This window comes from Myotis nattereri (assembly GCF_964212035.1).
Source record: "Myotis nattereri genome assembly, chromosome: 2".
Classification (NCBI taxonomy): Eukaryota; Metazoa; Chordata; class Mammalia; order Chiroptera; family Vespertilionidae; genus Myotis; species Myotis nattereri.
Window position 1 is genome coordinate 154,488,424 of NC_138076.1, and position 17,093 is coordinate 154,505,516.

At 44.9% G+C, this 17,093-nt stretch overlaps 1 protein-coding gene across 2 annotated transcripts in view; it reads right to left on the reverse strand.

Annotated features, from left to right (window-relative positions):
- The window catches only part of SRGAP1 (SLIT-ROBO Rho GTPase activating protein 1), a 262,335-nt gene that overhangs the window by 136,739 nt on the left and 108,503 nt on the right, over nt 1–17,093 (reverse strand). For both annotated transcript variants that reach the window (XM_081082308.1, XM_081082307.1), the window contains exon 2: nt 948–1,143. In XM_081082308.1, coding sequence (XP_080938434.1) covers nt 948–1,143 — 196 coding nt within the window. The remainder of the gene's footprint in view (nt 1–947; nt 1,144–17,093) is intronic.

Sequence of the window (17,093 nt, forward strand, 5' to 3'; positions counted from 1 at the left end):
TTCCTTCCACCTTCACTACAGGATGGACTTCCACCAGGTGGCCCAGGCCGTCCTGTGATTGCCCTGTCATAGCACTGTATACTCTATCTGCATACTGATCTCGTTTTGTCTCTAGGATTTATTAGGAAGTAAATTCCATGACCAGAAAAACCGGTAGGTATTCTTTAAACAGATGAAGCACAATTAAGATGAAGTTTCATTACACTCAATCATAGCATATTTACAAGACCCTTGTTTGAAGTCGGTCTCAATTGCAATGACCATAAACATGATGGGGGAGAGGGGAGGACTAAATTTAAGCAGCCCTTATTGCTATTTTAAAATAAAATAAAAAATACATTTTTATTGATTCAGAGAGGAAGGAAAAGGGAGAGAGAGATAGAAACATCAATGATGAGAGAGAATCACCAAATGACTGCCTCCTGCATGCTCCCCACTGGGGACCAAGCCCGCAACCTGGGCATGTGCCCTGATCGGAAATCAAAGCCTGACCTTCTGGTTCATAGGTCGATGTTCCACCACTGAGCCACACTGGCTGGGCATTATTGCTTATTTTTATATAAAATCACTGCAGAAAGGCTGGAGTCTCTGCTTGAACAATCAGCTATTTAAAATTTGCCCATCCAAATATTCACCTGTGGTAGATATCAGCTCCTAGTTTCCTGTAATCAAGACTTTTATAAAAAATATGAACTTTATGTTCTTCTTGAATATATAGTTACCCCAAAATATATATTTATTGGAAAGAGAAAACTGTGAAGAGAATACTATTAATTTAAAATGTGATAAACTAATGCTCATAAATGCAGATGGTTGCTTTAATCTATGGGGTCATGCCAATCAATAGCTTATGAGACAAAAGGGAAAATCCTAAAACCAACCAAGATAGTAAAAAGGCAGGCTATGTGTGACCTTGGAAAGGTGAATCTGAGTCAAGTCTCTCTTACTTGTACTGCTGATGATCCTTAGTGCTTCTTGTTTTTGCCATGAACCTTTCTGCTAACTTCTCTAGGTTCCGAGAATATTCCGTCTCGATTTCGGCTTTTTTCCGGAAGAAATCTTGCAGGTCCTGGAGAAGCTGAACTCGCATCTCCGTTTGCTGCTCCAGGCATTTTTGTTGTTCTACCAGTTGAGCTCGAATTTCTAAAGAGAGAAGAGAATCCATCTGATGATGTCACGAATATTACTGAGGTATGCTGGTATGTGCAAGATAAAAGTAATCCCATTATGCATTTAGCTCTGAACTGGACCTCTATGAGACTTGCTGTGTCCAGGTCGGTTCTTTAAATAAAGTATCTGCTGACCCTTTAAGAGAATGAGGCAAGCCTCTGGAAAGAATGTAATAAAGTTAGAACAGAAACATGGGTTACATTTGCAATGCCACAAACACGCATGGAGTCATGAGGTGGAAAAATTAAAGCCTTTCAGATAACAATTCGTGACATGTGACATCTTCGGGTAGCTGAGCACATTGTAATTTTTTCAGCAACATTTTACCTCAACTACCCCTTCTGAGTCTGAATGGCAAAGAAGTGAGCATCATTTCTCCCAGACGCTGAGCCACCACACATTTGCCAGTTGGCACATACCGACACTGACATCTGGTAATTTTTATTTAGTGCATAAATTTCTAGTTTGTAAAACACATAGCCTCAGGGTTTGTAGGGATGCTGTGCCTAAAAATAATTTCTTTCTACATCCAAATCATTCATAACGGGGCAATCCTCGGATTCCACTTTATTACTGCATTCGTCAAGGGCTCTTCACTGTTACACAGTATTCACACTAACAGCCTTCTCGACACATAATCCTAAAGTGAGTCTTTTGACAATTTTAATAGATCAGGAACACCAGGGTTGGTCTTTTAGTGATTTAGCAAGAAGACAAAAGCAGAAATGTGTCCTGTACAACTATCTGTAAATGACTGCAACAATGAACCATGTGTTTTGGAAAATGAGATACAGTAACTAATAACGACTGATTTGTTTTTGTTCTAAGATCCAGGGCTGGCCTCCAAAGACAAGAATATTCATATTGGGAAAACTCTATTTCATCTTTCCCAGCGCATAATCCTAAAAGTGAGAGCTGAATCTAATTCAGTGGAGTTAATAAAAATCAGTGTCCAAATAACACCTCCTCGATTTCTATTATTTTTTCAATAGAGAATGACTGAGCTGGTGGTATTTATGTACACACTTGCCCATGTTTAATCAAGCTCATGAACAGCAGGGCAGTCAAGTTCTGAATAGGGAGTTAGAAAATTTGCCCAATTTATTAATAACTAATATTAATGAAATACTACTCTACACCTTCTTGAAGTTCAGTACTCGTCTACCCCCATTTTACAAATAAGAAACTGACATTTAGGGAGGCTAACTATACCATCTAGGGACTTCAGCCAGTAAGTGGCACCCCCACGACCTCTAACCCAGTCTGTCGGTCAGATTAATAGAACATTTCTGCCCGCCTCCCATCCATGCAACCTGCTTGGAGCAGCTGTAGTGCGCCAGGCCTAAATCCTGGCAAAGAAGACACCATAACTATGAAACAAGGTCTCTACCCCCAATCAGGTTATGTTCCAGGCAAAACTGTTTCGTGGGAACCTTGGCAGAAGATAGGGGAGTATTTCTCAAGTGTCCTCTCTCAGCTTCTCCACGTCTAGCTTGGGGGATCCTATTATTCATCTCATGGAAGTGTGGTGAACACAGGAGTGAAGACATTATTATAGGCTTTTAACTACCGCGAACAGCATCTGGGTTTTAGTCAATCAAAGTAAGTGCTTTTCAATACAACATTATTATAATCATGTCTGCCAAGCTCTTTCACCCACGGATACAGAACTATTTTTGTTTCATAAAGAAAAAAGAAAAACAAGGTAGGAGAATTTCTCATTCAGGAATCCCAGCAAGCCTTTCAAGATTTAGTAATTTTAGCACATCTTGCTGTGCTAAGAGAAAATAAATCCTTTGGCTTAGGCTGTCAACTGGGTGTGTGTGTGTGTGTGTGTGTGTGTGTGTGTGTGCGTGTGTGTGCGTGTGTGCGTGTGTGTGTGTGCGTGTGCGTGCGTGTGCGCGTGTGTGTGCGTGTGTGTGCGTGCGTGCGTGTGTGTGCGTGTGTGTGTGTGTATGTGCGTGTGTGTGTGCGTGTGTGTTTAAGCTGCCTTAGTGCCAAATAAGAAATAACAGGGGCCGAGAGTACAGATTTCAGCAGAAGCACACAAAAACTACCTGGCTTCCTTAAATTCTTAGATAGTCTCTTCCGTGCTGCCTTCGGGGTTCAAAATCAAGAACTAGGGAGCTCTGAGAAGGAAGAATGTCTGCAAGCAGGTAAAACCTCATCCTCATTTCGCAGGAGTAACTTTTTACTTCATGGCATCGGTACTTTTCCAATGAGAATAGGACAATGGGAGCATCTGCAATAGCGAAAATGTGTGTGTGTGTGGGGGGGGGGGGGGGCAGGACCCAGAGTCATGGTGAGAGAAAATAAAATACGCTCCCAAAACTGGAAAGAGAATTGATTTGAGCACATCTTTAATTGAGGAAAGTTCAGGGCAAGCGAAGAAAAGATCATAAGGAAAAATAACCAATATAAAAGTACTGCCATAAAAATGTCTTGTTAGGAAGAGAAAAACTGTGGATTCCTTACACCACATCAGAGCCACAAGGCAGCACAATACAGTAAGGTCACCTCCCTGCACAGATGGTGCGGCTTTATTCATATGGCCTCACTAGATTTGAGCTAACCTAATTACAGCACTAAAGAATTTAAAAGATTTAAAAGTAAATGAGTAAAATCAATCAACAGTCATGTAAATGTTGGTCCACTGCTCAGCACATACCAAAGCAGCCGTGGTGCACTATCGATTGATCCTTGTGACCACAGGTGGCCACAGAGCATAGCACCCCTGTCGGCCCAGGGACCACCGAATCGTTAGGGCTAGAACGCAAGAAAGCATCACAGTAAGGGGTGATTTCTGGAAACACTGTGAGCCTATTTCTGTAGAAGGAACTGCAGTTTCCCTCCCTCCAATAGATTCAAGGACACTCTTTCAGGGCCTATCCTATTAGCTTTCGTGGATTCGTACTGACCTACATCAGTTTTTCAGACTCAAGCTTCGAATTAATTTAGTTGACCAAGCCCTTGTTGCACTCCTATTTTCTGTTAGGCAGAGCCCTAGGCACTGGAGTTACAAAAATGTGCAAGACGGCAGCTTCCTTTAGTGGGGAAGGCAAGTCCCAAGCTGATAGTATCAACGCACTGAGCTCAGTGCCATGGTAAAGGGATGCACCGGGAAGTTACAGAAAGAGGAGCTGCCCCAGACAGTGGACGAGCTTGGAAGACATGATGGCCTGGGAGATAAGTTACAACTTATACAGCTGTAACCACCAAGAAAGTGAAATACAACCCACAGAGTGGAGAAGATATTTGCAAATCATGTATCTAATAAGCAACATGAGCCCAGAATAAGGAAAGATTTGATTCATTTGAAATAAGGTGTTGGAGGAGAGCTCTGCGGATCCCGTGGGCCGCCAGAAAGACAAACAAGTGGGCCCTGGAGCAAGTGAAGCCTGAAACGTTGCTGGAGGTGAACACAACAAAACTGAAGCTGTTCTGCTCGAGGCACATCATGGGAAGGCAGGATTCTTTGGGAAAGACAATGCTGGGAAAAACACGGCAGCAGGAGAAGAGGAAGATCAATTATGAGATGGAGTGACTCCAACAAGGGAAGCCACAGGCGTGAGTCCACCGGAGCTGAGCAGGGCCGTTGAGGACTGGACGTTACGGGCTTCATTCACCGCAGTGTCACCAGAGTCAGAGCCGACTCAACGGCATGTAACACACAGGATAGTAAAGAGCTCTCACATAACACAAGTGACCCAACTTAAAAAGTGGGCAAAGGCCCTGACTGGTTTGGCTCAGTGGATAGAGCGTCGGCCTGCGGACTCAAGGGTCCCAGGTTCGATTCCGGTCAGGGGCATGTACCTTGGTTGCGGGCACATCCCCAGTGGGGGGTGTGCAGGAGGCAGCTGATCGATGTTTCTAACTCTCTATTCCTCTCTCTTCCTCTCTGTGAAAAATCAATAAAATATATTAAAAAGAAAAAAAAAAGTGGGCAAAGGATCTCGATAGCCATTGCTCCAAAGAAGATGTACAGATGGCCAAGAGCACCTGAAAAGTGGCTAAACAACACTGCCCTCAGGAAGATGCAAGTCACAAGCACAACGAGGTAGCGTATCTCCTCCCCTAGGATGGCCATCACCAGCAGGACAGAAGGTGACAAGGGTTGGCGAGGACACCAAGACATTGGAACCCGCATTTATTTACTACTGGTGGGGATGTAAAACGGTGCAGCCACTTTGGAAAACAATCAGCAGTTCCTTAAAAGGTGAAATGCCGGGTTAATACAGACTCAGCCAATCCACTCACAGGTATATATCTAAGGAACATGAAACCATATTTTCACACAAAAACTTGTATACAAACATTTACAGCAGCATTATTCATACTAGCTGAGAAGCGGAAACAGACTGTCCATCAACTAATGAAGAGATAAAAAAAATGTGGCTATAAAAAGGAATGAAGTACTGATTCATGGTACAGCACGAATTAACTTTGAAAATATAAGCACAGAGAATGAAGTTAGTCACAGAAGACCACAGTGATTCCCTTAATGTGAAATGTCCAGAATAGACTAATCCATAGAAACAGAAAGCAGATTAGCCGCTGACTAGAGCTGAAGGAATTGGGGGAGATGGGAGGTGATTGCTAAAGGTGCAGGGTTTCTTTTTGGGGTGATGAAAATGTTCTCAAATTGACTGTGGTGGTGGCTACTAAACTGAATATACTAGAGTCCAGGGAACTGCACACATTACATGGGTGAGTTGGAAGATATGTATTATATCTCAATACAGAAATAATATAAAGAAATACTGTAGTATCACAATTCCATGAAATTTCAGCTGGTGAGATACTTCTAGAATGATAATAGTAACCACAAAATAACTCCTCATATTTCCATGCCTAGTACTTTTTAGTCTTTTATCAAATTAGACAATGCATGAGGCAAGCACTTTAAAATGATGTCTTCATAAAATGGCTCTTGCCTGATCATTATTATTTAATCCTCACCAGAGGACACATTTTTATTGACTTTTAGAGAGAGAGGAAGGTAGAAAGAAAGAAAGAAAGAAAGAAAGAAAGAAAGAAAGAAAGAAAGAAGTGAGAGAAAAATATCAATCGGTTGCCTCCCGTACACATCTGAGCAGGGATTGAACCCGCAACCTAGGTATGTGCCCTGACTGGGAATCGAACCCACAACCTTTTGTTATATGGGGATGACACTCCAACCTGGCCAGGATACTTGATTATTTTTATTTCATCCTGCATTTATCTATAAGCTAGAATAGTAAACTTATTTATTGGCCAGCATCGTTTGTATATTACTCATTACAATTTCTAATGCTGCATAGAAAAGATTTACCGAATAAAACATTAGGAGGGGCTTATGACCATGACTCCCAACTGCAAAAAAAACAGGACAATCTCTTTTATTCAGGAAAATGGCATCTCTGAGGAGGCTCTAATCAGTCATTATTTAAATCTAGGGCAGGATCTACTAAATAATAATAATAACATTCTTTTTAACAAGGCTGAAATTTACTGTTTTTTTAATGAGCAGTATTTCATTTCTGTTCTACCAGAAAACCACCACAGAATGAATCAACATCAATAATCCAACAAGAATAATACACAAAAAGTATGCTTTCAAACTACTCAATTACTTTGTAAAAAAAAATTTTTTGAAGTAGTTCCTCTAAGCTATAAAACCCACTGACTAATACTTACCAAACAAAATGGAAGTGCCTAGGAAAGGAAGAAATGAAGGCATTTCTCGCTATTGCTCTGGTGAAGAGTAGTCCTAACTCTTAAAATAAACGTCTGTGAGACCACAGAGTGATGCATATTTTATGGAAAGACTGAGTCCAGCCCTAGCCAGTTTGGAAAGAGCCTTGGCCCACCGACTGAAGGGTCCCAGGTTGGATTCCAGTCAAGGGCACATGCTCAGGTTGCGGGCCAGATTCCCAGAAGGGGGCATAGGCAGCCAATCAATGATTCTCTCTCATCATTGATGTTTCTATCTCTCTCTCCCTCTCTGCAATCGAGAGAGAGAGAGAGAGAGAGAGAGAGAGAGAGAGAGAGAGAAAGACTGAGTTCAGACTAGACTGTTTCTCTAAACATTACTGAATGCCCAGGACTGGGACATAAAATTGAAAGACTGGGTGTGATACTCATGATCATCTATCAAATAAAAACAACATTTTTAAAGCATCACAAACCATCTCAATGATCTCATAGTCTTGTTTGGTCAGATGTTCTTTATGATATTAAAAAAAGTCTACATTCTGTTTGGATGCATCAGTACCTTTATCCACAGGGTATAAGGAATTTTTCCCAACAGACAGATGAGAACCACTGGAATGTCTTTAAGAGGAGAAGAAGAACCCAGTGAGACTCTAACTGGTTCCATCAATTGTTCACATGCTTTTTGCTCCTGAGAAAACATATACAACCTTACAGCCACCGATTAGCTAAACACCAGGTGCAGACTTTTATGAAATATTCTCCATAAAAGTGAGCTCTGACTTTTTTTAGTGAATGGACTGAATAAGCAAAAGCCAAGTCTTCATTTCTCTAGGAGTCTGAACGCAATAGACCCAGGGTTGGAGTTACAATGGCACCTATTACAAGTCATGGGAAGTGGAAAGTCACTTAACCTCTCCACGTTGCATCTTGTAAATGCACAAGGACTGCTGAGAGATACACGTGAAAAGCATGCTGTAATCTGCAAACCACTGGGAAACAGATGGAGATGGTATTACTGCTAGCATCAGTAGGCTTCATATGAAAAATATTTATTGGGTATTTCCTTGTGCCAGACTGCTTACTAGTAGCTGTAAATAACAGACTAAACGTCAGGAGCCCCATCTCCAGTGAAGGGACAGGCAATGGAAACAGTGAGAGCTAGTGACGTGCAGGGTATCTATAATAATAAAAGCGTCATATGCTAATGAGAGAGGATGTCCTTCCAGACGACCTTCCGGACGAAGTCAGGGCTGTGAGGGAAGCCGAGGTCCTGGGTGCCAGGGGAAGCCGGTGCCAGCAGCCGGGGGAAGGAAGGCCTACACTTGTACGAATTTCATGTATCGGGCCTCTAGTTAAGGTATGAAAGTCAAGGAGCAATGAGAGGTATGGGGTAGGGGTGGGTGTGGGGGGAATATTATGGTCAATTAATACTGGAATTAAAAATTTTAGACGTATTGGATTACATAAGATATTATTGAAATTCATTTCACCTGTTCAACAGTTTCTTTTTACTTTTTTCAGTGACCATTTAAAAATCTAAAATTGAAAATGTGAATGAACAACATAAACTAACAAACAAAACAGAAACAGAATCATATATATATATATAACATATATAAAGAATATATATAAAGAATCAGGGTCCATAACAGCCAAAATGACGGAAGGCTTGACCGAAAGCCAGGCTACACGCGCAGCAGACTCCGGTGGGCGGAAACTGGCGAGCAGGCTGAACTGCTGACCTGAGAGAGAGAGAGAGGGGCGGGGCTGATCAGCAGCCACCCTGGGCAGCTGGCGAGGCCCGGAGAGAGAAGCAGGGTCTGATCAGCTCCGGCTTCTGGCGAGGCCCAGAGAGAGAAGCAGGATCTGATCAGCTCCCTGCTTCTCTCCCCGGGCCTCGCCAGCAGCCTGGGGCGGCTGCTGATCAGCCCCACCTCTCTCTCTCTGAGAAATCAGCAGTTCAGCTTGCTCACCAGCAGACTGGGGCAGCTACTGATCAGCCCCACCTCTCTGATCAGGCCCGGAGATAGGCCCGGAGACACTGACTGGCATAGAAACTGACCAATCAGAACCAAATCTGGGTGAACTGCAAGGAGCCAATGGCTGCCTAGGAGGCGGAGCTTTTGACGCTGACTGGCATAGAAACCGACCAATCAGAACCAAATCTGGGTGAACTGTGAAGGCAGAACCTAAGGTGGGGGCTGAGGAGGGGTTTTAAGGGCAACAGCTGTTTGCTGTAAGGTGTAAGAAAGCAGTTCAATTTTTAAAAAATATATTTTATTGATTTTTTACAGAGAGGAAGGGAAAGGGATAGAGAGTTAGAAACATTGATGAGAGAGAAACATCGATCAGCTACCTCCTGCACACTCCCTACTGGGGATGTGCCCACAACCAAGGTACATGCCCTTGACTGGAAATGAACCTGAGGCCCTTGAGACCACAGGCCAATGCTCTACCCACTGAGCCAAACCGGTTACGGCACGGTTCAATTTTTTAATGACCAGTTTGGCAGTTATAGTGCATATGGCTGGCTATCAGTCCAAATATAGGGATTATGTATTTTTGTCTGCCAAGAGTATCTCCTCCTACTGAAAAAGGCTCCCCCCGCCCCATTTAAGCAATCCTATCCTATATAATCTACCTATACTAATAAAAGGGTAATATGCTAATTACACCGGGTCCAGCAGCCATCTTCCGGACGTCTGACTTCCTTCTGGACAAAGCTATGGTGGTGAGGGCTGAGGCATAGGCAGTTAGGGGTAATCAGGCTGACAGGGGAGAGCAGTTAGGGATGAGATTAGGCCAGCAGGGGAGGGCAGTTGGGGGCAAGATCAGGCCATCAGGGGAGGGCTGTTGGGGGTGAGATCAGGCCAGCAGGGGAGGGCAGTTGGGGGCAACCAGGTCGGCAGGGGAGGGTAGTTGGGGGCAACCAGGTCGGCAGGGGAGGGCAGTTAGGGGCAATCAGGCAGGCATGCAGAGGCAGTTAGGGGTGATCAGGCAAGCAGGCAGGCAGGTGAGCGGTTAGGAGCCAGTGGTCCCAGATTGCGGGAGGGATGTCTGACTGCCAACTGACAGTCAGACATCCTCCAAGGAGTCCCCAATTGGAGAGGGTGCATGCTGGACTGAGGGGATCCCCCCCTCCTGCCCCCGCATGAATTTCGTGCACCGGGCCACTAGTAGATTCACAGATACAGAGAACAGGCTGACAGCTGTCAAAGAGGATGGGGTAGGGGGACCGGGTGGAAAAGGTTAAGGGATTAAGCAAAAAACCCCAACACACACAGGCACACACACACGCACACACACACACACACACACACACACACCTCATGGACAACAGTGTGGTGATTCCAGATGGAAAGGAGGGTGGGAGAGGTAAGGATAAAGGGGGGGTAAATGGTGATTGAAGGAGACTTGACTTTGGGTGATGAACACACAATATACAGATGATGAATTATAGAATTGTACCCCTGAAACATATATAATTCTATTAACTAATGACACCCCAATAAATACAATAAAGGGATGGAAGGAAAGGAGGGAGGGAAGAAGGGAGGGAGGGAGGGAGGGAAAAGGAAGGAAGACTAATCCTTCCTATCTAATAATAGACAAACATGGTAATTAACCATACCTCCGACACGCTTCCCATTGGCTAATCAGGGTGATATGCAAATTAACTGCCAACCAAGATGGCGGCCAGAAGCCAGGCAGCTGAAGCGAACAGGAGGCTTGCTTGCTCCAGTGAAGGAGGAAGCCAAGGTTCCCCACCTGCCGCTGCTGGGCTCTGAGCTTGCACTCTAAGTAACTATGTTGCAATTATAGAAGCTAAACAAACCCCATGCTTTCAGCCAGCCGGCCAGCTGGAGTTGCAACAGTGTTTCAATTGTAGAACCCAAACAAACCCAGATACCTACTTTCAGCAGCGGAGGTCTCAGAGCTGGAGCTGAGCCTCAGAGCTAAAGCCAGCTCTCAGTTCCAGTGACAGCCATAGAAGGTAAATAAATCCCAGAATAAAAAGAAAAAAAGAAAAAAAGGAGAGGTTGGGAGCTTCAGTCACCTGCCAGCCTGAAAACGGCCCTCAGCCCCTCACCCAGACTGGCCAGGCACCCCAGTGGGGACCCCCACCCTGAAGGGGGTGTGACCAGCTGCAAATGAAAGGCGCGACGCCCGCCTCTCCGGGCGGTGTGGGAGGAGGAGTCTGGCCGCTGGGCTCTGAAATCCCTCCGCGCCCGCCGTAGGGCCTGGCCTCCCCAGAGCGGGTCCGAGTGTCCGGACCGGCTGCATGGCCGGCGGCGGGCCGAGGGGTGGGGCCGGGTGGCGACCGACCACGGGGGAGGTCGTGGGAGCAGAAGGCCTCACCGCCTGGCTCTTTCCTCCCTTCCCCTGTGGTCGGCTCCCCACTTGCCCGCACTGGGGCCGGGGGTCCATGCGGCCCTCGGGGCCCAGTCAGGGGGGCCTGCGTGGGCCGGCTGCCGGGCCCCATGGGGCATCGGCTCCCCGGCCCACAGCAGGAGCCCAGCGCAGGCTGCCACCCGCCCGCTGCCCCCCGGACCGGGCGTCCGCGCGGGCCGCGTGGACCCCCGGCCCCGGTGCAGCAGCAGCAGCAGCAGCAGCGGAGTGGGGCGCGTGCCCTAGCCCGGGGAGGCCGCCGTGCTGCGGTGCACCGGCCCCATGGGCCGGGCCTGCTCTGAGCGGATGCTGCTCTTCCAGAGCTGGGCCACTCCGCCGGCCGCACCCCGTTTGCTGGGCCTGTGCCGCCCAGACGCGCCACTGCAGGAGTCCCGGTCTGCCCACAGGCCGGCTGCGGGTGCTGTGCGGGAGGGCCATCCTGCCTTGCGGCGTGTTCAAGTGGCAGCAGCGGGAGCCAGGCGAGGACTGCGCCCTCCATCTTGCCTTGGGTCCTCCATTTTGGGACAGAGCCATGTGCTTCTTCGCCGGGGGAAGCCGCTGCTAGCCACACCCAGGATTTCTCTGGACTAACCAATAATAATCAAGGGAAGTGCATGCCATCACTATGACCACATCCTGTACCGACTCGCGCCTGGCCAATCGGTGGGGCACACAGTCCCCTCTCCTGCCCTCACTCCACCCCCCTTTAAAACCCCCTGTCCCATCAGGCCTCTCGCTCTCGGCCACTGGACTTTCCGCTGTGGCGGTGGGTCTGGTGAACGGGGAGCGCAAGCCGGCTTGCATTAAAAAAGGACTCTTTGCTTTTGCATCGGACTGACTGGCTCCCTGGGGGTCTTGGGAACTTTGAAATCTGGGCACAACACAAACAGCCATCATCCCCTCATCCAGGCTGGCCAGGCACCCAAGCGGGGACCCCCACCCTGATCCAGAACACCCTTCAGGGCAAACCAGCTGGCCCCCACCCTTGCACGAGGCCTCTATCCTATATAGTAAAAGGGTAACATGCCTCCCAGCACCAGGATCAGTGGAGCCATGAGGCCTCATGCATCGGGATCAGCGGAGCTGCAAGGCCTCCTGGTACCGGGATCAGCGGAGCAGCGAGGCCTCACTGCCCCTGTGTCAAGCGGAGCCGCGAGGCCTCCCAGCACTGGGATCAGCGGAGCCGCAAGGCCTCCTGGCACCGGGATCAGCTAAGCAGCGAGGCCTCCCAGCACTGGGATCAGTGGAGCTGCGAGGCCTCCCAGCACCGGGATCAGTGGAGCTGCGAGGCCTCCTGGCCCCTGGAGCAGCATGACAGGGGGCAGCGCCCCAACCCCCTGATCAGCCCTGCTCTGTGCGTGATAGGGGGTGGTGCCACAACCTCCCCATCGACCCTGCCTTGAGTGTGATGGGGGTGGCGCACCAACCCCCCAATCGGCCCTACCCTGAGCATGACTGGGGGTGGCATCACAACTTCCCGTCCGCCCTGCTCTGTGCATGACAGGGGGCGGTGCCCCAACTCCCCAATCAGCCCTGCTATGAGCCCGACCAGGGGCTGTACTTAGGGATTGGGCCTGCCCTCTGCCACCTGGGAATGGGCCTAAGCCAGTAGGTCATTATCTTCCGAGGGGTCCCAGACTGTGAGAGGGCACAAGTGGGCTGAGGGACACCCACCCCCCGCCAGTGCACAAATTTTTGTGCACCGGGCCTCTAGTCTATAGAATAAAGCCCTTCCAGGATATGGGTGAACTGGCATCTCAGTTCCTCCTAAGTGGAATCTGAAATGTGGAGTCCCCATCAGAAAAGGTCTTTGAAGAGTTAGCAGGCTTGATCAGAAGACAAGACTTATGCACACAGCTAGCACGGGACAGAACACAGAGAATCAGGACACCAGTTTCAGTAGAAGTGTGACCTGGAGGAGCAAATAGCTCTGCGGAACTCATGCTTCTAAACTGCAAAATGGGCACTAGTCACAGCGGCCACCTTGCCTTCCAGAGGCAATGAGATGAGATGCGAAAAGACTTCCCCACCAGGCAAAGCGCCATGTTGGTCAATTACCATAAAATGTGCAATGAGAAAAGCAAAACAGTTCTAGATTTCACGGTACTAACAACACAAGCGAAAGGACTTTCAGAAAAGGAAAGATCACAGGCCAACTGGGGTCGTCATCAGTAATAGCTTTAGAGGGGTTGGCCCTGCACTGCCTCTAAAAGATACGTAGGATTTGGAAGGCTGTGCCAATTTGGGGAATGAAAATGTAGTTCCTTAAATAAACCAAAATTGATATTTTTGATACCCTGGCTCCCAAGAGTTAGGTCCTGAGGAAGGGAGTTTAGGATGGCTAGACATGGTGTAACCTTTCAGGTAGTGCTTCGTGGAAAATATAAACCCTGAAAGTCTTTCTCTGCTATTGAACTATGAAATCACCAATAACTTAAGCAAACTAAATAGCACAGACATGTATGAAACCAGGTTGTTTCCATTCTAAGCTCAAAATCATGGCCTCATCCTAGAACTCCAGGGACGATTAACCTATTAGTGGGGAGCATCATAAAAATAAATTAAGAGCCCTAACCGGTTTGGCTCAGTGGGTAGAGCATCAGCCTTCGGACTGAAGGGTCCCAGGTTTGATTCCGGTCAAGGGCATGCACCTTTGTTTCGGGCACATCCCCAGTAGGGGGTGTGCAGGATGCAGCTGATAGATGTTTCTCTCTCATCAATGTTTCTGACTCTCTATCCCTCTCCCTTCTCTGTAAAAAAATCAATAAAATATATTAAAAAGAAAAGAAAGTCTTTTAAAAAAAATTAAATAAATTAAGAAACTGTGCTCTCAGCACCGTTAATCCTCATTGTTTCAGAAATGAAAGTAAAGTCACTTCCACATTTCTGACATTTAAAGAGGTTGTATCCATTTTTCTATCTAAGTTTTCATTATAACATCTTCATTTGAAATGACGTTAACCTTAGTATTATTTTAGAATAAAAGCTTACTACAAAAGCATCAGTTTTCATAGCTTTTAAAAGCCAAATATTATATTTTGGCCTAGATAACAATTTCGGGTAAAGTATGGAAAACAAATATGCACTTTTTTTTTTTTTTTTCAGATGAAAGCTAGCCAGGATAAAAGACAATAAATTAAGGTGATCAATGATTGCAGTTTATCTACGCTGCAGGAAAGGCCAGTTTAAGAAAGTACAGATCTGAAAGATTCACTAGACTGCTTTTATTTGGAATGCACAAGAGGCAGGATGTCATTAACTTCCCCGTAATTAAGCAAGGACATTTAAGACCATATTAGTAGATTGATTTTTACTAAAGGAAAAGGACAGTGTGTGGAAATCATCGATCTGTACAGAGTACAAAGATTTACATTTTAGAATGGCTGTGGTACTGACAACGGTTCCAGGCATTCTCTAAACATTGACCTTCTGTCCTGATCTAATTCGACACGAAGTCTCATGGAGTAAATATAAAGTCTAGCACGTTTTTCTCTGAATAAGTTTTAAGAATGAAAAGCTTTTAAACTAGTTTAAATCTTTTGTACTGAAGTAATTGCAAATTGAAGCTTTTTCAAATAAAGGCTGTTTCCTTTATTGCAGTAATTACAATTTGAAAGTGTGTACTGGAATACAGTTTAACCTCACAAGCAATTTACCATTGGCAAATAACAGGAGAATATTTACAGAGTTCCTACTGGGTTCCAGATCCTGGGACAAGCACTTGTTATATCTTAGCTCATTTCATTCTTACAGCAATGCAATCCTATTTTGCAGTGTCTCCATAACATAGATGAGAAAACAGTTGCACCAAGCACAGAGAGATTATTTTGTCCAAAGTTATACAATTAATAAGTACTAAAGCTTGAATTCCTATTTAGGTGTACCTGACTCTAAAGTCCATGATACAAAATTATTATGCTCAACAATTACAAAGAGAGTGACAACAGAAAGCAAGCCAAGTGATCCAGGCCCAGCCTTCTAGTAATTTGTTAGAATGCTATATATTGTATAACTACTAATGTATCAAATAAAAGTTTAAGTGTCTAGCATCATCTAAAAAAGCAATGATGGTATTTCTAACATTTAAAGTAAAAAAAAAAAAAAAAAAAAAAAAGCCAAAAGAATCACCACCACCCCCCAAAAAAGATTCAAAAAAATATTTTTTTTTTAACTGTCTAAGTGCTAATGTCAATTCCTTAGTATTTCCTGAATGTCATGATGTTATGGCTTTAAGACAAACTATAATTAGGTCAACTGCTTTTGTTTTAAAATCATTATTGTACTATTGCTGTTATGTTATAACTACTGTAACACTTGGAACTATACAGGTTACAAATTAGTGCCTCAAAAGCAAAGATCATGTCTCTAAATTTTCACATAGCACATGATATTCAATAGCTATCTCTGATAAATGTTTGCTTCAGTAAAGATACTTAGTTATCAAAATGCTTAGTTATGCATATATGGACTTAGGACCCAAATTTGCTATTCCATAAAATGCTTTTCCTTTCCCCTCTCCCATCACTACCTCTTCATCCTTTGTTCCATGTGGTCCTTGGGCATCGAGCCCTACAAGGCTTCTCCCATACACAATGTCCTATTTGGTCAACAGTGGAAAAAGAACTCCAGTTACGTGCATTGAATATCATAATGTTTTAAACATCTCTCAATCAAAGGCATATTTTATATGTCTACTTCTACCATAAGAGAAGACCCTCATCTAGGAAAACAATACAGGAAACACCAATTATTTCACTTCACTTTCTTTAGACTTCTATTATAGACTTTGGCAACTTCATATCTTATTTGATTTAACTTCATACAGTTCAATAAACGAGAGCTCCAATAACCTCTGGCTCCAACTGAACTAAAACCCTGGCTCGGGAGCGGACAGTAGGATCCCAGAAAGCAGCCTAGTCAGCCACGTTTCCTCAGCCTTCACCGCACAACGGAGAATCACAACACAGTCTAGGTCCGAGAACACATACCTTCTAGGCGTTAGCCCACAAAATCCTTGACCAGATGGCAATTTAAAAAATCAACCATGTATACAATATATACATATAATCAAGTTATGTATTTAATCAATTTATATGTAATCAATTTATATATATGTATATATATATATATATATATATATATATATATATATATATATATTTTAAGATTTTTTTCAGGCCTAAGCCAATACTGAACATCAACCAGCTTTGTTTAAACGTCAGAAATATTAATTCTCTTCTTTGTTATTTTATCTTTTCAAAGTACAAAAGAAAAATGTTTCATTTGATACACAATCCATGTATTAATAATAATATCCTATGTATTCTATTTTATCCTCGGGTCTGGGCCAAACTCTATAATAAAAGTGTATTTCTAGTCCTGCATCCAACTTTTACCCACATAATCTGAAAAAAACTGAATTTCACAATGTTCATTCAATAATGTGCACTCAGCAAGTGAACAATGAGGACCAAAATGCTTACGCTACTCACCTGACAAACGTTTACTGAGCATCTTCCAGGTGCTGGGCTCTGGACAGACAAATATAATCACATTGTCTTTTTGCCCTCAGAGCCTCCTGGTCTACAGGCGTGAAGACAAGTAACTGTTATTTTTTTAAATGATCATCACTTACAACGGAATGTGTAAGTCCTATAACTGAAGCATGAAGCAAGTGCTGTGAGAATAACACATAAGAAGGAACAACAAATTCTGCCCAGGTAAATCAGGGAAGACTCTGAGGGGACACTGGAGGGAGCAGCTAAGTAGGAATATGCCAAGTTGGGCAAAAAGGGTAGTTTGTGCACAGGCCCAGGGGTATGATTATCTGGAGAGTTCAG